The sequence below is a fragment of the Fundulus heteroclitus genome, chromosome 3 (assembly GCF_011125445.2).
Source record: "Fundulus heteroclitus isolate FHET01 chromosome 3, MU-UCD_Fhet_4.1, whole genome shotgun sequence".
Classification (NCBI taxonomy): domain Eukaryota; kingdom Metazoa; phylum Chordata; class Actinopteri; order Cyprinodontiformes; family Fundulidae; genus Fundulus; species Fundulus heteroclitus.
The window spans coordinates 32680179-32700822 of record NC_046363.1 but is presented as its reverse complement, the minus strand read 5'-3'; the positions used below and the strand labels follow the sequence as shown (position 1 = coordinate 32700822).

At 38.2% G+C, this 20644-nt stretch overlaps 1 protein-coding gene and 1 long non-coding RNA gene across 2 annotated transcripts; both read right to left on the bottom strand.

Annotated features, from left to right (window-relative positions):
- Positions 1-4264: 4264 nt before the first annotated feature.
- On the bottom strand, positions 4265-7337 carry LOC105934872. Its single transcript, XR_001166732.3, has 6 exons — positions 7156-7337; positions 5854-5871; positions 5647-5676; positions 5380-5427; positions 5184-5240; positions 4265-4925 (listed from the first exon to the last, which is right to left on the bottom strand). It is a non-coding gene; the product is annotated as an uncharacterized LOC105934872 (long non-coding RNA).
- A 1303-nt stretch (positions 7338-8640) lies between these two features.
- On the bottom strand, positions 8641-20506 carry dhdds (dehydrodolichyl diphosphate synthase). The gene is made up of 10 exons (XM_021322806.2): positions 20411-20506; positions 17050-17210; positions 16699-16779; positions 14783-14899; positions 14542-14684; positions 13274-13390; positions 13074-13175; positions 12843-12957; positions 10757-10864; positions 8641-9360 (listed from the first exon to the last, which is right to left on the bottom strand). Exons 3-10 carry the CDS (start codon positions 16759-16761, stop codon positions 9118-9120), a joined length of 1008 nt encoding a protein of 335 aa, XP_021178481.2. The 5' UTR covers positions 16762-16779; positions 17050-17210; positions 20411-20506; the 3' UTR covers positions 8641-9117.
- Between the last annotated feature and the right edge of the window lie 138 nt (positions 20507-20644).

Genomic DNA, 20644 nt, shown 5'->3' with positions numbered 1-20644 from the left:
GTCACTACCTGATCGGACCCCTGAGCTGTCTACAAGACTGCCTGACTATAATGTTGAAACTAGAAGTGCATTCATGTACGGCAGCCAACGCCCAGAGTACGCGCTAACAACAATAAACCGACTAAGTTAACTCAATAAAAAAGTTACGTTTATTTTGGCCTTATATTAGAAACAGGGCAGTGTAGTCCTACTACTCCGTCCTCCTGGCAGAGACAGATAGCTCTCCCTCTCAGGAGAGAGTAGGTGTTAAAGAGGAAACACACCAGGCGTGTTGCAAAGCAGCATACACGCATCCTACACTTAGGTTAGCTTTTTATTTTTATCAATCAATAAATAAATAAAACAACAGAAGCATAACACTACGCGCTAGCTAAATTAGATTGAAGTTCTAATTTCAGACGCGTATGCGCTGCTGTTTGGCTGGGAATAAACGGGAACACGTCCCGTTCACTTCCGAGTGTATCCCAACATAAAAGCGCCATGGATGATATAGTTGTGAGGAGCTAACAAACTAAAATTTTGTTCCAGGCATTTATCCAACTGCCTTGACTCGGCGTTGAGTCAATACTTTGTGGAAACACCCTCTGCTGGTGTGACAGCTGTGAGTCTCTCTGCTCACTGTCTGTCGGTGCCTTATGGCTTGTTGCTAACTGTAAACTGGATTTCCTATCAGGCTGAAAAATGCAAAACAACCCAAACTCAAGTCAGTTTAGACGGAGAGCATCTGTTAGCATTTTATGTTAGGTTTTGCTACGGTTCGTAATTTCGTTTAGCGCTGCTCCATCATAGCACTGACTATATGTTTATGTTTGTTTTCCTGCTGGAAGAGGAACCTCACACAGGTTTTCCTCCAGGACTGCCCTGTTTTCAGCGTTATCCATTTTCTTATCGATGCTGACCAGCATTTCTTTCTACAGCTGTCGTGTTTTGCATGCCAAATAGATCTATTTCGGTTTCATCTGACCAAATTGCCTTCTTCCACATGTTTGATGTGCCCCTATGGCCTGCATGAGGAAAACTGCAGATTGAACTAGCTATTTCTTTCTTTCTTTCTTTCTTTCTTTCTTTCTTTCTTTCATTCTTTCTGTCAAGTAAAGGCAGGATTTGTGATGTGTGTGATTAAAAGTTGCTCAGCAGTTTCTCCCACCAGGATCTCTGCAGCTCCTCCAGAGTTACCATGTAACTCCTCGGTTGTTTTGCTAATAAATGCTCTCCATGCCTAGCTTGTCAGTTAAATTGGATGAACATATCTTAGTGGATTTGCTGTGGTGCTATTCTCTTTGAATTTCCAGCTAGTGGACTTCATAGATTGGGGTATTTTTTTCTTCTTCGACTTCATTACAACTTCATCCCTGGCCTGTCTGATGTGTTTATTTAGGGGTATCAGAGCAAGGGGAGTTAAAAATTAATGCATATCCCAATTTCACAACCTTTAATCTACAAAACATGTAAAAATCCTTTGCACAACTATACCCTCCTTGGTTGTCTGCATAAAAAAATATTTGGGATATAAATACTTACAAGACACTACATGTCTAAAAACCAAAAATTAAAAATAAATCCCTGGACAATCAAGACAGTGTGGAAATACTTTGATTACTCCTATATTGCAAAGATTGAACAGGATTTATTTAATACATATATATATATAAATATATATATATATATATATATATATATATATATATATATATATATATATATATATATATATATATATGATTTTTACACAATATTTGCAATATTATAGTGAAACTCAAGGGATTTCTCTCCCTTTTTTGACATTTATTTCTACAACATTGAGCATTTTTGGGACCAACTAAGTACATTTAATTTATCAATTTTTAATTCAGATTAACTTTTTTATGATGATTGGGTTTGATTTTGTTCAAATAAATTTTGATTGCTTTAAAATCTCTTCATCACTTTTGATGCAGAGAAAAAAATAGCCACACTTGTACTTGTGATGAAAAGAAAAACGATGTAGCAACATATAAATGCATAACCAAATAAATATGTCTCAAACTAGTTTTATTTCATTTTATACATTTTATTTACATTATGCAGAACATCTTGTCAAACAATTGTAATTTCAGGACACTTTATAGGCAACCTAATTTATCTAAATTCCTTCGTTAAAATCTAATTCTGTCCAACTCTTAATTTCAATCTATTGTGATTTATCGGACAAAAATCCACAATTGTGCAGCTGATGTCTTTGCAGCCCCTCACATATCCTGCACACAAGCAGTTTAGACTTTTTACGTTCATGTTGGCGGCGCTACAGAGCACGCTTAGCAAAGTCCAGCTGCCACAGAGGCAGGTGCCAGGCTGTCATTCTGATGAAACAGAGTACGCAGATCAATGCTGATTTGCTCCAACTCAACCATGTCTTCCACTTTTGCAAAAACTTTAGCCTATATATGCATATTTGCAAATAGTATTTTTATGTCCCTTTTTCTACAATCATATTTGAAATGTCCTTATTGAGAGCAAAGTGGAACTCTAATCCAGTTTGTTCTTTGCGTGCACAAGCTTGGCGACTGAAGCTGATTTTGATATGTTATTTGCCTACGGAAGAATCTGGCACAGGGGCGGTTCTAGACAGGGGCCAACAGGGACCAGTGACCCTGTAGAAATGGTCCTGGCCTCTGTTATGGCCCCTGTACTAAAGACATAACATTAAATTCATACAATTCTTACAATTATATGCACTGGTGAAGAAACCATAACCGACTGGTCACTTTGACCAATTTTCTTTCACCTTTACAGCTTCACTCTAACAAGAATTTAAAAATTAAGGTGTTTCACCTTTAGCTTCAGGCGTATTGAGCTGGGATCACAGTTTTCCTCTGCTAGATCAGGCGTCTGAAACCTGCGGTTCCAGAGCCACAAGTGGATCACTTAATGTTATTAAACCACTAAATATTGCCCTGTTTTATTGTTTCATTCTTTTGTTCTGTGCCCCTATGACACTGGCCCCACCTTGGCCCCTTCTGGTAAATTTGGTCTAGAACCGCCACTGATCTGGCATAAATTTATATTTTCTGATGTTGTTCCTAAAACAACAAACAGAAAATACTTCAGATGTGCCACATTTAGAAACCATCTTTGTGAAATGTTTGGAAACAACAAACGAGTCACATTTGACCGGCTTTGAAGCTTGGCAGCAACCAGCAGAGGGGTCCCAAAGCAGAAACAAAGAACATCTGGCCTTGGGTTGTGCGACACTGCCCCCTGCTGCTGACAGCGGGCGAGAGCAAGAATCAGGCTTTTCATAGCAAATCCAACGGTGAAGGAGCATCTGCCAAACTCTTAATTTTCATTGCTGATGCATTTATCTGCGTGTTTGCACAGGATCAGTTTTTGACAGCTGCAACTGCAACAACATTTATTCAAATAGACAAGTTTACGTTGCACTTTAGGGTAGAAAGCACAATTTGAGTAAACCTACCAAATGGATGATACTTTAATTATTTAATGAAAGTGCTCACTATTATTTATGTATATCAAATGCAAATTAGCTCCAATATGATTACCTAGTATTTAGGTTTGAGATCCATCTGTCCACTTTCTCTACCCTCTTATCCTTGCAGGGCCAGGCCTGTAGCCAGCAGTCATTGGGATAATGGGAGCACACCCTGCACAGGTTTCCGGTCCATCACAGGCCAGAAGTTACACGGGACAAACAACCACGCATCTAGACGCACCTAAGGACAAACAATTAAGTTGTTTTATGGTCCTGCGTGAGGACATAAGGTGAAACAAATACTCAGGGATCTTGCAGGACTTTCTCACTGCAAGGAAACAGTGCAAACAGCGCCACCTGTTGGACATATTAGTGCAGCTGAAAAAATCTGCTTCTGATTAATTGCTGTTTCACATTTAAGTTTTGAATATAGAGCTTTTAGCCAATAATGTAAAATCATCGTTTCCTAAATTGCCTGCAGTTGAGTCTCTCAACAATTTAATTTTCTTCCAGATTCAACCTTTCTCTAAAGTGCCATTCAGAATAGTTTTAAGTTCATCATTTTGAATAATGTGGGGGCTGAAGACAAATATCTGTAAATTGATGGTATAAACCATATATGTGGATCTTACTTTATACAGTAAAGCTATTGTTGTAACCCCTTAATTGCAGTGATATGGACACTTGCTCACTGCAGTCTTATAAAAAATGTGCAACACCTTATATAATCCAATTATTTTTCTCTATATATTGTTGATAAATTAAAGCAAATTATGTCACAAAGAAAACCAAACAAACATTTTATAGTTTTTTTATTCAAGAACATTTAGATCAACCACTGAAATCAGGAAAGAAAAAAAAAATCCACTTCCCCTTACAGAAACATAACTTAACTTATTTTTTTTCCAAATCAGAAAACCAGATTTACATGGTACATGTTTTGGGGATATCTACCAAACTTTTGACCTAATAACACTAAATTTATGTGGCATTATAACTGACTAGATCTTACGTTGACATACACCGCTTAAATCATTTTGTAAGCAACTGTTTTATTAGTCAAACAAAAAGATACAGGGAGATGAAAGGCAAAGTTCCTATTCCCTTGTAGGTTTTTACTACATTTTAGCTGCCTTGTTTAATTCAAAAACCGAAAATATCTATTCATCAGCAGTTTCAAAAAAACAAAAACAGATTAGACAAACTAAAATGCCACGCCTACAAGATATGGACGGTAATTGTTTTAAAGTTGATAAAAAACAAAAAAAGGATATGAATGTGAAAACAAAGTCTTGTTACATCGAGTGCAAGCCCAGAACAAACCTATAAATGACATATTTGTAATATAAAACTTGGTAAAAAATACTTATTTAAAACTGTACAATCACCAAGTACACAGAGTGAGCACATCTTCAACCATTATTTATTTGGCCTCGGTGGCTTCAGCCTTTGGCTCCTGAAGAGGGGAAAAAACAACAACAGGATTAAGCAACTTTTTTCTTATAGAACTGGACAAGAACCTACAATCAGAATTAGTGAGTAAAACTGCTAATATCTTCTTTTTTTTATATAGCCTTGGTATGTGGTTTTTCAAAATAAACTATGTTGATCATATTTATATCATTATGTTGACCAAAAAATAATAACTGTATAGTATAAAAATGGTTGTATGATTGATAAACCAAGGCAGGCAACTTTCTAGGCGGAAACATACCTCAGCCTTGGTGTTGCCATTCTCAGCTGGCTTGGCCTTCTTTGCTTTGGGTGCCTTCTACAAAAAAAAAAAAAAAGAAGCAACAGATCAGATTTGTGCATAATAGTAATAATACCTAACTAAAACTAAAACTAACTAAAATCTGTAAGCTTTTATCATTTTCCACAGTAAAACTATTTGGTATGAAATTGCTTACCTTTGGAGCAGCTTTTTTCTTAGTCTCCACTGCGGCTGCCTTCGGTTTCTGCATACGGAGAAAATAAAAAGAAAAGAAAAGAAATTAATGACAATAAATAACAAACTACTTTACAATACCGTTATTAACCCTTCAGAATACACCCATTGTTTATTTTATATAGAAAATGACTATTCTATTTCATCTAGAGGTGGTATATGTAAACACTTTAATCAGAAAAGCAAAAAATAAGTGGGGTAAAAACAGCGACCGCAGATAGACTCTTACCAGTGCCAGTCGTGGGGAGGTTCTTCTTTGCTACAGGCAAAGGAAGAAATATTTGAGCATGCATACAAAAAAAAAGACCCTTAGTTAACTTTTTAAATAAAACACAAATAAATGAGAGCCAAATAACTTGTCAAAATGAACATATGTGGAAAATAACAAAGCTATTTGGTGTAAATAAAAGGACAAAGACATAAATAAGTGACAAACCTCAGGGGGGACAGTTTGCTGAAAGGAAGAAAAAGAAAAAAACAGCGTTAATATTCAAACAACAAAAATAATTTTAAAACTGCATAAATTCCAGGCGTACAGCAGCTTTATTGTAAATAATCAGTGCAAACCTTAAGCTAAGAGCACACAGAGCTGTTGAACTTGAAAGTCACAAAGAGCTTCCCGCGCATTTTTGAATTCAAATTCGGCCCGTCGTGTCACCATGACAGCGCTTTGGCGCGCTGACAGCTTCCTTTGTTTTGTATCAGTGCGCGCCTACAGACAGCTGCAGGGGGGGAAACTGATAAGATTACTACTTTACTAAGCTGTACTAACACAAACGACTATGAGAAATAAAAACTAATCTGCACAGCTGCAAAGCAAACCAAACACAATCATGGATTTATGGTTTTTACGTTTTCTAGTAGTTGATGACATACTATTACGATTACATTTATTTTATTTTTTTAAATAAAACCACACAATTCTACGCAGTTTAGTTCAAAACTATATATATATATATCTATTAAGGTCAACGTTTTGTCAAAAAAAAATGTCGGATTAGGGAAAATTACTGATACGCATTGTCTAATACAAAAGGCGCAATTCATGATCGGCAAGCGCAGATAGTCAAATTCAACCAACGGACTATATTTTAAAACAGCCATGAATCTGTAAGCAGAATAAAAGGTTTTTTTTTTTTTCATTTTCCCCTCCCCTCCCCCACTCCTTCCTCAAATTTGCAGGCTGCCAGCGCATAACAGCCTCTTAAATCTCAAACAACCGCCCAAAATTCATATTTGCACAAATGAATGCCGACTTTTTAAACCGTCGTGAAAACAAAATAAGACTTTGACTCGGTGCATGGAAAAGTTGTTCTTTGGGTGCAACCTGTCAGGTTTTTTTTTTTTTTTTTTTTTTTGCCCAGCCTAGTGCCACAGAGAGGGAAAAGGCAGACGATGACAGGAATTAATCAGCACAGCGCAATGTCAGAGGAAATTCCAGTCCAAGTGCAACTACACGTAAAATCGGTTATATCTACGCTATCTGCGGTTTCAAACCAGTTGGTGAATGTTTAAAGCATTTATCGAGGACCAGGGCTTTAATTTTCGACGACTAAGACGACGCTTGAACAGGTCTCTGCTGCCCGTCCGCCATTGCTATAACGTTTGTTAGAGATGATGACGTTCCTCTGATGCAGAAAAAAAATAAATGCAACCCAACGTTAAGCTCAAGACACCCACACGAATCCCACAAGACGACAAAAAAAGAACAATATAAATAAAAAAATAAAAATCCTACCTTTGCTTTTCCCATGGTATTGGCTGGAAGTCAAAAAGAAAGGTGGAAAAAAATACAGCTGCAAAAACAGGCGCTTTTTCGAAGAGGTGTCACACGTCGACAGTGCAGTCTCAGTGTAAAATGGCGAATGTATAATAGAAACGAATGTTTTTGTAGTTTATACAGTGAAATATAAGAACGAAACCGGTTTGAACCAGTTTTCTATTTCGACGTTTGTCATTGGACGGAAGCGTGACACGTGGTTCCAGGCACCTCCCACTCGTTAAAGAGGCAGGAAGCGAACTGGTGAAAGTCTGACCTGCGCCACAGGGGGCGCTGTGTCAGTACTTTCTGGCTGAATTATGGGTCTTCTCGGAAGACATAAACGTGAAATGATGATGGCGTTCACTCCATGTTGGTTTGAGTTGTGTGCTTAACAATACATTTTGTCCTCTAACGTTTATACTCAAACTTCAGTGCCTTTTATTGGGATTTAATGAGATAGAAAAATACAAAGCAATGTATAGTTTTAAAGGTGAAGTACAAACGGCCCCAGCCTTACTTTTATTTTAACAAATAAAAATCTAAAAAGTGAGGCATGCAACCACCTCGCTGCAAATAAGGCTGCTACTCTTTGGTGTAGTCTCTACTAGGCTTTAGCACTTCGACATAGAAACTTGTTTTAATCATGCTTTTTGTGAAATAGTTTGTCACAGATGTCTTGACAAATTATTCCATTGCAGCTTTGTCTGCTTGCTGTGATTAAAGGGAAACCTCAGCCCCAGTCTCCAGTCCAACAGGTTCTCTTCTATATCATACTGCATTTACCACCAGTCATTGACTGGTTGAAGAAAAATATCCCCATAGCATGATGTGTCCACCACTATGTGGTGTGTTCAGAATGATAGTGTTTGTGCATGCAGATGGAAAAAGGCAAATGTTAGTCTCATCTGAGCAGAACCCCCTTTCTGTGCCTGCTATATCCCCTGTGGACCCCAAAATGGCTTTTTTTTTTTCTTGGTACTCCAGGTTTGTGGAAGGCACGACAAACAGTTGTCCAATCATCAGATTCCCCCACCTATGGTGTGGAGGCTGCCATTTCTGGAGGAGCTACAGAGATCCAGGTTTGCACTTTTGTCATTCTGTTTCTACATTTGAATGATAGACTTGCTTAGCCGAAATACCGAGGTTATAAAACTGTTACAACCTAACCTAAAGCTAAATTTAAACTGACCCAGATTGACTAGGCATGGACTTCAATTTTGACATGGGGTATTTAAATGTTTACACTTTTCCTCTTATAAGACAGGTAACATACGACCAGCTTTATTTTATGTGTAATTTTGGATTGCTTAACATTCATTTTTTCATTGGAACCTTAGTACTAATAAAGGTTTGCGCTTTGGAAGTCCAAACTACCTTTTTTTTCCTAATAATGTAATGTAACACGAAGCTGACAGACTGCCAAATGGTAAAAGCTTGTGAATAAATACATAAAACAAACCATTTCTGGTGTATAGTTCTCAATTTATTGTTTGGGAAAGCTGGTCAAAATATAGTTGTCTTTATAAAACACACCTGACAAACGACACTTTCAGCAACAAAAATACCAAACTGCATTAGGTACTTAGAGAGATCTGTGTTGGAAGCACTTCCAAAACACAGGGCGGTGGCTTTTCACCCACCTTTGACTTTTCAATCAACGACATGCATTTCACAGACAGTTTGCACAACTATTTAACTACATCTTGACCAGACACATCCGCATGTTAGATTTTGCAAATCTACAATCATAAATATATAATCATTAGTCTACAGCCCCATAGGGGTAAACATTGCCCTCTCGGTTTATACAAATCAGCAACGACATAAAACCACCTCCAGTCACCAATTGCTTTTCCGTGTTCCTCAGAAGCTCTTTTGGGAAAAGGACTGGAGCGTTTTATTCCTATTTCACCTGTAGATTAGTTCTTCAGAACTTTCCTAAGTCGGGACGGTTTCACTGCATAAGTTAGTAAAGAAAGAGTCTCTCTTGTGCTTCAGTGCTTGCAGGAAGTCCTGAACTCGTGCTTCCCGGGCAGCGGTGTAGCGCTGCAGTGCTTCTTGTCTTCTTTGGGCATCGGCCGGCTTTCCGTTCCCCTGATGCTGCAGGTGCTCTGCTACACAGGCACAATCTGCTTCCTTCTGCTGGAGGGCCTGTTCCTCTCGATGGAGCTCCCGGGCTTTCTGCAATGCAAAAAGTAAAGACATAGGATTTGCCATAATGATCAGGTGAAAATCCTTATTTTACTCAGACAACACAAATCTGAGGTACCTAGAATTTTTTAGAATGCAGATGAGACAACGTGTTAAAGAAAACCCGGCATCAATCATGTTTGAAAACCCCTTTTTCTATGTGTCTAAGAACATATCTGATGGCATAAACATCTCTCTTGAAAATGAGACCTCATGTCTTAATGGGACTCAACTGTATAAATATAGATTGTGAAAGAATGACTAAATGAATGGAAGCATGTCAGAATGAGGTTAGATGTATGAACCTGGGCTTCAGGGAAACTTCTGGAGTCACAACTTTAGGTCATTTATACCAAAAAAAGACATATTACACACAGGTGTTAAACTAATGGATCCGATGATTACTTAATCACTGCAAATTCATAGATTAACGATATTCTACCAAGAATCTCTAGCATTGTGTGACAATGTCAACAGGAGATGCCACACGAATATTGTTTTGTTACACTTGAGCATGGCGGCTTGCACTTTCATAGCAGCCTCTCCTGCTCTAGGAAAAATAGCTTTATTTCTCACATCATCACTTACAATGCAGTTTAAAATATGGATAATCTCGGATTAACTGATCAACTGGTTGTGTCAGGGCGCACAGAGGTGGGGTGGGCGGGGGGGTTACCCTGATGAGGAGGCTTGGCAGTCATTAGCTCTTACAAATACACCACTGCTTCTTCCTCTGTTAGTCCCTTAGCTAACGGGGAGGGTTTACTTACAGCTGTAAATACACACGCAGCACATAAACCCGAGATTGTTAGACCGCTGTGCTTTTGTTTTAGACCAGCTCATCAGCAACGTCTCTGGATCCAGCCGCAAGCTCTCTGCGGACATCCTTCCATCCGGCAGGCAAAGTGGTGTAAAAGTAAGACGCAAAGCCCATAACCTGATGCTGTGGTGCTGTTTTTTTTTTTTTTTTTTAGTGAAAACCCAGATCAGTTATGGAAGGGTGAAGACCACCATCAACATCTCCAAGTACGGCAAGTGGTTACCATGGAGGCTGAACGCAGGCAGGCAGGCAGACATTGCTGACAGAACGAGGAGTGGGACAGATTGGGCACCAAGTCATGCGACAGCTGTTGTTCTGCTTCCACATGCTGTTTTATCAAACATTTTGATTCATTACTAATTTCACTTTTACATATTCAGTAAATATGAACTAACAAGTCACTTGCTACAGCCTCAAGGATCAGATGTCCTCATGGAGGCAACAAACCCTTATTATGCTTCAACAGAAATTCTTGAAATCTTCCTAAATGTTCTTGCTCTCTTTGCTTTTCTTGCTGTAAACCCTTTTCGGTGCGACTAAACAAGTTGTTTCGACATAAGGAATTACCTGGATGGATTTATGGTTTAGCTGATACTGGATAATAGCTTCGCACAGGTTCCAGAAGGAGTATTCTGGCCAGAGCACCGACTGAAACACTAGGCAGGAATGGGATGTCTGGGGAGAGGGGAAGAATAAAAATAAACAGGTCATTCACTAAAATGGTTCATCAATTGATGTTTTTTTTTTTGTTTTAGATATCAGGTTGTTGGTTATTTGGTTAAAATACATACATTCGCTTGGACCCTTATACTAAAATAATTGCTTTCAATGCAATACTTAACAGCTTAAAGATGTAAAGTAACTCTTATTGACAGACTGGCTTCCTGGACAATATTCCTGGTTATTCTTGAAGAATGGCTAAAAAAAAAAAGTCAGTTTTAGCTGTAAATGTTTCAGCTGTTTCAAGCATTAAATAAAGTTTGTTGATTACAGCATAGTTTTGGCCACAAATAAAAATGTATAAAGACTAAACCTTATATATGCAGGTAGTAAATGTAATACAACAGCACTCATCAGGGGAAGGAATCTCCTTACTTTAGGTCTTGCACTGTGAAAACGGATCTAAAAATAAGTAAAATGTTCTTAAAGTTAGTGTTTTTATCCTTGATTTGAGTAGGTAAATAAGATTATCTGCCTACGGAATAAGTATTTTGACCCCTAAAATAAAGATAATTAGATATCCTGCACCTGAAATAAGATGATGGGGAGGAATTATTCCTTTTTTAAGTGCAAAAATCTTATTCCATTGGCAAATCATCTTATTTACCTGCTCAAATCAAGGACAAATACACTCATTTTAAAAAAACATTTTACTTATTTCTAGATCTGTTTTTGCAGTGTGTAAAGACAATCTGAACTGCTTTTCATTTAAGGGTGGAATGACTATAAAAACAACAACTTCATGATTTACGAACAAGAATTGGTTGCACAAGTTTGTATTTATGTGGATTTTTTCCTGATCAAGAGTTAAAAGTATACATTCATGCTCAAATATGTGGAACCCTCTCTAATATTTGTCACCTGGATAACACTTTTTGTAGCCATTAACAAGCATAGCCCCTGTTTAATGTAGTTTCCACAATGGAGTTTTTTAATTGAAAATTCAATTAAGTACCATACATGTTTTAGCCACCTGATTCAAATTAAGATCAGCTAGAATGATTAGTGACAAGCCAGTAACCGTCAAGACTCAAGCCTAGCATAAACTGGAAAATGCTTCAATGGCGGCATCTCTGTACATTGTAAAGTGAGTTGACATCTCCATGTAGTGGGAAGTGACAGACCAGAAGGAAGTACCTTTTTCTAAAAACACCCTGAAGCAGGGGTGGAATTTACAGCGGCCCAAATGAACAATTATCATCAGACGACACAGAAATTAAGCAGTTTGGCCAAATGAAGAAAGTAAATTAGGAGTTACGGTAAGGCCTTAAAACCTGAGAACATCGTACCAACTTTAAAGCGGGTGGTGGTAGCTTCATGGTATGGTAATAAATAAGACAAACAACCATTAAACTCTTCAACATTCTCAAAAGCACAGAAAGTTTGTGGACTGTGCTTTAAAGGCTGGTTCTGTGTGAGAAAACCAACCAAGAGCAAGGAGTTTGTGGCACATCTCGCTGAAGTAAAATTAAGCATTTGGAAGCTAAACTGTATGTATATATTTGAGAACATATGTATAATTTATATTATGATTAAAGAAACTTCAAAATAAATTCAAACGTAGCTAAAAGTTTTTTATTGTTCCCTGTATTTGTATAATCACCCAAAAAATGTCTCAAACATGTCTTTAGAAGTCCTAAAATAAACATATAATAATATATATGCCCATGATGACTGGAATGTTCTTGTGTTAGCTTGTCAACATTTTTTGGTGTGGTTTCTGTGTACAGAAACAGTTTTTTCCTTCTATATTTTCTGCCTGTGAAAACACTTCTTCAGCAACAGAACCTGAAATACATGTCCAACTGTTATAGTCACAGGTTTCCAAAAGAAAAGGGGACAGCGCTAGCCAAGATATCACTTCCGTCTTGACTTCAGGCGTGTTGCGCAATCGCCACAGACCCACACAACACTGATCATTTCTCTTCCATACCTGCCACAGGAGGAAGTCGCTGAGGCGCACCTCTCCTGAGGTGCGGATGAGCAAATCGGGATTGGGAGAGTTACTGCTGTACAGGCACTCACTTAGTAAGGCCTCTGAAACGTCGCTGAGGATGACAGAAAGACAAGCGGCTTGTTAGAGCCCTGCGGATTATCTTTCCAGATGCTACGTACCGGCCAGTATTGACAAGATTAACCCACAAGTGTCTGATGCATTGCTTACCTTGCTTTGATCAGGCCCTGCTCCACTCCCCAAGCCATTTCCCTGACCGCGTTGGTGATTTCGTATCTCGACGTATAGGCGAAGCACACGTTGAGAAAACATCTACAAGGCAAGAAGTTCATGTTGTCTAAGTCACTTAATGAGGTTTTAACAAAGTGTGATTTAACATGCGATGAAGAGGCGGAAATAAATGGACGTACTTGTTGTGGTTCTTTGTCATTATCACAGCTTTGGCAATAACTTCTTGAAGGTCTAACGGCAACATATTCAAGTCGCCCAGCACTCGGATACAAACGCTGTGTTTTTCCAGATTTTCCCTGCAAGATCCAGCAGAGAGGCATTCAGAGGAAGAATTTAAGGGGGAGGAAAAAAAAGAAAAAAAACGAGGAAATTAAGACAGAGTGCAGAAACACAAATAGTTTTTTTTGCAAAAATCTACATTATTGTCACAAAAAGGTCCCTAAAAATAGCTTAATTGACTGAGGAGGCAGAAGACTAAAGGCGTCCACATTCTGTTGTGTGTAAGAATGTTTTATATTGGTGTTCCTTGAAGCGATATACCCCGTCTGCATCTTAAAATCGTTTATCTTAGCTGTGGTGGAACCGTCAACCTGTACTAAAATGATTAAATGTCAGGCATCTTGATTTAAATATTTTGACAAATAACAATGTTGTTGGTATTTGGGCAAATAAAGATGATCAAAGAAATGCTAAATATCAGTACAATGTAAAATATTCTCAACATCAGACGTTTCCAAACTTTTTACTGTGCCAGCCCACTTGGACACGCTTCAAATTTTCCCTTATTTAAGAATAAATTATAAATAAGTGTCCATCCACACCAGTGCAAACGGCCCCCAGGCCACATTTAGGACAGCTTTCAACAAGTAAAATGATGGCAATCCTTACTAAGAAAAGCATTTAAACTGATAAAAAATATACAGAAGAACTTTGTCAACCAGAAAAGGAAAACAAGGCTAGCCTTTTCAGAGAAAGTAAAATGTGAAAAACAGATAAAAAAAATCTTGTGCAAAATCTGCAATGACTAACAAACCCACACAAATTGTTAAGCCCACATTCTTGTATTTCGCAATCACACGAGAGTCAGGATCCGAGCGAACAGCACCAGTAGTCCCCACGGTCAGTCAGGCTGTGTTTGTCTCGGTCATCCTGACATCAGTCCACAGTTTATCTAACGCTCATAGCATGAGTGAGAAACACATTCACCAGAAAAACACATTTTCATCCAAATCCACTTTAACGCTTACAACGTTAACCCCAATGACCAAGTAAAACTCTGCCCACACCGGTTGCCGGCGTTAAAACAAGCAAATCAAATCTCAGCTTTGAAAGACAAACAGCTGAGCTTATAATGTATTTTGAGGAAGCTGTAAATCATGTGACACACAAAAAGTCACCGTGTCAGAAACAGAAACGGCGGAAATATTTCGTCTTCGTCTCATCTCACCGTTCGTCCAGCAGCTTCTCAAACTTCTGTTTGGCCAGCTCCATCAGCCCGTCCACCTCCTCTTTAGAGCGCTTGAAGTTCTCGATGCTGAAGGCGTACACCGTCACTTCTGGGATGTTGAGGTGCTTGCACCAACGTAGGGTCTGACTCCCAAAATAACAAAGGGGAACAGGTAAACCACGCATAACCACAGCACATATATATCCTGATGTGTTATCTGAACCAAACAACAAAAACTGACCTCTGCCAGCTTGTTGAATCCCTGCATGTGGCCATCTTTCCGGTCCATGTTTTTTTTCCGTGCAAATCGACGATTGCCATCCATGATGAAGGCCACATGTTTAGGCATGGGTCCTGCCTGGGAAAGACAATGAAATGCAGCTAAGTCATTAAGCCATTTTTCACTTTTGGGGTAGAAAAGTAGCCCCTTTGACAGGGGAGCATTTCACAGGGATCACATGACTATCCGTTGCCACCGTTGAATCTTTTCTTACTTCGTGTAATTTGCCGAAAACCGGGCTCATAATCACAATTAATGTAAATTAGGTGCAATATAAAATGTTCAAAAGTTATTTACAGGCAATTATAAGTGAGATTTGAGCCTTTTTAGCTACATAATTGAAATTTTTTTTTAAAATGACTGGCAAAATAAAATAAAATAATCAGTAATGGTTACATAAAATGAAAGTAGGAAGGAAATACCAGCAGGTGGGTACAAAATGGGGTTATAATTTGGCAAAGACAAGAACTGAACAGGATTCTCTTATTTATTGACCCTAAAAAAACAAGAAAACAAAATCAACTTTACAATGTAGTAAAATTCAATGGGACATGGCAGATATTTTAGAGGCCTTAAAGGAAAACTCCTAGAGTTCTGACCACGACAGAAATGTCTTTTTGGAAACTGTTAAATCTGAATTTCCTATCCACACGTTAAAAAAATAAAATATATAAATACTGCTTGTTCTATAAAGAGATAATATAAGCCAATAAGGCAACACAGGACCAAAAAAAATAATAAAATTTGGGTTTAGTTTTCAGATTTTGACCTGACACAATTTCTAAAATTATTAAACTTTTCATTACGCACAAGGTTCAAAACGTCCTTAGGGACAGGACTTGCAGAAGGAATCATTGTAGCAACCGCGAAACCAGCCGAGATTACGCAGTATCGCGGTATGTGCAATGGGCAGCCAGTCAAAGAAAAGTCTATACAAAAGGACTCTATTTTGCAGTTTCATAAAAACTGGACACACTAAAAAACTAAAAGATCTACACCCAACATTATTAATGTTGTTGTCATTGCGCCAACTATTATTCTGTTATTGAAATACAAACACAGCCAGCAAATGAAAAAAGCTCTGCTGGGGGTTAAACAGATAATAATCAAGCGCAATTCTAGCAAACTGATCCTCGATGTCTTCAGGAACTGATGGGAAATTGTTCCTAGTTACGTTTAAATTATTATGTAAGGGGTATTGGAATCAAATTAGATATTTGTTTTCACCATATATTTTTTTTAGAATCGATCAAAGCATTTAGAATTATTGGGTAAAATAGTCTGAATGCTTTTCTAGGTTACTTACGTCACATCTTCAACTATAACGGGCTGAATATGACCAATTTTTTATGCTTCCTTTCAAGCAGGTTTCCAAGTTGCTGCTGCTGCCTTCTAAAGCCTCAATAAGCACCACGGCAACTAATAAGCGTTCAAGTTACTGACTGAAGCATATTATGTGTGAAAACAAATGTGTCATTGTAAGGATACGAGCAGATTACACATTTTTACCCTCTAAGGTCCTTTCGTGGGGAGCAGTAACGTTGGTCACATGTTTCAAAGCTTTAAAACCCAACCACCGCATGTTCATATTTACTATTTCACTATTTAATTTCCCTTTGGGATTAATAAAGTGTTTTTTGAATTGAACTCATGTTCAAGAGAGAACTGCCAAATAAAAAAAAGAATGTTATTTATGAACTCCATGCAACAAAACAATGTAATTTCTATAATTTGTCCAACGGAACCAGGTGTTTTAAGACGTGAGGGTCACGGAACCGAAGCATGTTATGTTTCTTTAAGTCAGAACATTTTAACATATATATATATATAAAAGCCACAGTCCGAGGCTGATCAGACAGCCAAACACAAACACTTACCATTAGGATATTGGCAGAAATCTTTTCAAGCAGATTTAATTCACCTTCTCGTATCCACGACATGTTCAGGTTTCAAATGATCTGAAATTTTAAAACACAAGAATTGTTTTTCTCTCCAACAGCTAACGAATCAACAAAATAAAACCCGCGCTGTATTTTAAAGACAGGTTACTCGGGAGCCACACACAGGGGCCATATCTACGGGGATATTGTGTTTCATCGGCAGACACTGATTTCATTTCAAACCGTCAACTGCCTGCCGAGCTCCGGGGGATACATGCAATGATTTGAGCCGCACTGAGGCTAGAAAAAAGGCCGAATACAGACTGTAAACCTCCGGGGAGAGCTCACCGTGCGGGGGAACACCTTCTTTCATTCAAAACTCCGAAGCACAAGTTCTGGTTCTGCCAAAGCCGCGGCCGTTCCCTCACATTTCTCAGCTCACAGCGTCCAACTCACACAAGCGCTTTGCGATGACGACCACTTCCGGACTGAAGTTCAATGACGACTTCCTGTCACGCGGTAGGAGATTTTCAAAATAAGAACATGGACTCGGTTGGTTTTGTTTAAAGAAAACAACAACAACAAAAAAGGATTAAAAAAAACACCGAATAACAAAAAAGGGTACTAATAAACATTTACCCCTTTCCTACTGTAAACTGAAAACGTAAAATAATTATTCAATTAAATTGTATTTTTATAGCGCCAATTCACAACACATGTCACTTCACAAAGTCAAATTCAATCAAATCATCCAGACAGATTGGTCAAAGAGTTTCCTATCTAAGGAAACCTGGCAGATTGCTTGACAAGCAGCATTCACTCCTTCTGAAAGAGCGTAATGCCTCAGAGTAGTCTGCATTGTCGACTTAGCAGCAATCCCTCATACTGAGCATGCATGAAGCGACAGTGGAGAGAACAACTTCCCTTTAACAGGAAGAAAAGACTTCAAGTAGAACCAGGCTCAGTGTGAACGGCCATCTGCCATGGCCGACTTCAACCCCTTCCTTTAATTTACCGCTTTTTTTGGGCATGGAAAAAAATGAAATTGTTAGAATATCATACAAATTTTCAAAGTTTCTCACTTTCCAGCTCAGATGGTCAACTTTTGAGGGGAGCTTGGTGAGAGACAGTGTTCCAGGTGTGGTCAGCATTAAAACGTGAGATGGGCATAGTTAAGCCCAAATAATAATGCTTGTCAGACAAAAGAGAAAAGTCCAAGAATTTTTTTTGGGAATTGCTAGCTTCACAAAATCAACATTCCCAACGATTAAAAAGATGCTCATACAATTAAAACCAGACAACAAGCCTGTTTATTTATTTTTTTGCAGAGTTTACATATCACTATTTGAATGTTGTTCGTTTGACAGTGTAATATATGTAATTCGAAGATTAAGGGTTGTTTTATTGTGATTAAAGCTTTTTGATATTGGATGAGTAGTTACAGTTATTTTATGATAACTTCTATTTATCCAATTAATTTACATAGTTAAAGTTTACATACTTAAACTAAATGACATGGAAAAATGCTAATGCACACACCTACATGAACTGTTTACAGACGCTAAAACTATGGAATGTAAATATATTTTCACCTTTTGTGTGTTTGAATTAATAATTAATCATTTCCATGTTTAATGTCCAAACCTTGAAGAATCATCATGCTCCTTCGATAAGGCAGTTGAATCAGATAATTGTGCAGAATAATTTCTAACTGTTTAATTTTAGAGTCTCGCTGTTTATATACATATAAACCCTACAACATCCATTCAGACTTAGAAACATGTACCTGACAAACACAAGAACTGCAATATTTATTCAGTGAGAACAACAAAGTAATTGTTGTTGTCGGTAAACTAAGATGAACATGAAGTTTAACATCTTTTACATTGCTCAAAGGAATACAAATAAATTCCAACTCCTTGGCCAATGCTGTCTATCTGCTCCCTTCATTCATCATTCATAACCTCTTTCTTCTCAGCCTCTCATACCCCCTGTGTTTGTAACAACAACGTATTTGAACAAACACAACAGGAATATTGCATCTAGCTCACCTTATTAGGAAAACATGTCATATTTGATTATGTTGGTGAATGCTGTGATGAGTATATCATAATAAATACAAATTTAGCTAAGCAATGTTCAAGACTTTCTCCATTGGGTCCGTTGCAAACCTGGGACACAGATGTTGATTTGTCTTGCCATCAACTGGGGAAATATTTTATTGAAAAGGTTACATCAGGTCACATCTGCTGTTTTGGTAATAAAACATATTCTTTGAATGAGAATCAACTTCGTCTTGCCATAATTGTGCACCAGCAAGGAATTTGACTTTGGTTACAGACACTGTATAGCTATATAAACAATGCCACTGATCTATTCTATCTACTTATTTTCTTTTACAGCAGTTTAGCTGACTTCTCAGGCTGGGAGGTGTTCATTGTGTTCATCAGAAAGACAGCCTGGGGGAAGGAACTGTCTCTCTGGCAGCTGCTTTTTGCACATAGCGCTCTGTAGCGCTGACCTGAAGGTAAAGTCCAAACAGTTTGTGTCAAGGGTGTGAGGAGATATGTTAGCTGCCCTTTCCCTGATACCTGGATCTATCATTTTGCTATCAGAAGGATGTGGGTTCAATTCCAGTTTCCCCCTTCACATGTGAATGTGCCCCTGGGCAAGGGACTTAACCCCAAATTGCCTACTGATCTGCGTATCAGTGTTTGAATGTGTGCGCATTAGCTTATATACCATACTACTATAGGCTTAGGCTGCTGAAGGACATCAATATCTATTTTTCTCACTCTGCTGAGTTCTCCTACTGTTTTCCAAATTGCATTGTTTGTTGTTATTTCAAATTTTTATCTTTTGTTCTCTGTCATTTTTTTCTTCATTGTAGATAAACCTGGTCTGACGTTCTGTTAGCTGTGACATCATCCAGAGAAGACAGATCATCTGCTATTACCATCTAATATAGAAAGGATTACTGGATCAATGTGTGTTTCTGTGCTTTCTGTGTCTCTGCTCTGTCTTCTCTAACCCCCAGTCGGTCGAAGCAGATGAGCGTTCACACTGAGCCTGGTTCTGCTGGAGGTTTCTTCCTATTAAAGGAAAGTTTTCCTCTCCACGTCATGCATGCTCAGTTTGAGGGATCGATGCAAAGCCATCGATAATGCAGATGACTGTCCACTGTGGCTCTACGCTCTTTCATGAGGAGTGAATGCAAGACTTGATGCAACCTGCTGGCTTTCCTTAGATAGGAAACTTTTCATACACCAATCTGTATGATTTGATTGAATTTGGCTTTGTAAAGTGCCTTGAAATGACATGTTGTGAATCGACACTATATAAATACAATTGAATTTAATTTGAATTGAATTGGAAAGGTTGTCCAAAGTCAATTGCATCATCCGTCGACTTGTTTGACTGGTAAGCAAAACTGCATTGGGTTCGGGAGGAGACCTGTGATGTCCTTCAGATGTTTCATCACCAGTCGCTCAAAGGAGTTCACGACCACAGATGTCAGGTTCTGGAGTCATTTAACCTGGTAGTGGTCCATTTACTGGGGCCTGGGATGATGATGCGATGTTTGCAGCAGGAAGGAAGTTTGACGTTTCTTAAAAGCTTAACCAGAACATTTTACTGTCCTCTTAACACATTTTCTGTTGCATCAAACAAGTATAATCAAACATGAAGCTAAGTCAAAAATTATACCCACCCTGGAAGATTTAAATCTAAAGCAACACCTTTGTCATTATACAAACATGTTTCTTCTGACTGGGAGTAATACAAATGTTGGAGTGGCCCAGCAGGAGTCCCAACGAATCTGATGGAGAATCTGTGAAAAGAGTTAAAGATTAGGGTGATGGCAAGAAGGCCTTCCAGTCTTGTAGACTTGGGAACTCAACCGAGAAGATTATTTGGAAAAAAACAAAACAAACAACAACAGTGG

Bases quoted from the DNA above. Each gene is read 5' to 3' on its own strand.
- dhdds (XM_021322806.2), bottom strand. From the start codon at position 16,761: ATGTCGTGGATACGAGAAGGTGAATTAAATCTGCTTGAAAAGATTTCT. The intron at 14,900-16,698 runs GTAAGTGTTTGT...TGTCTTTCCCAG, and splicing joins TTTCTGCCAATATCCTAATG to GCAGGACCCATGCCTAAACA. The intron at 14,685-14,782 runs GTCAGTTTTTGT...TTTGGGAGTCAG, and splicing joins GATTCAACAAGCTGGCAGAG to ACCCTACGTTGGTGCAAGCA.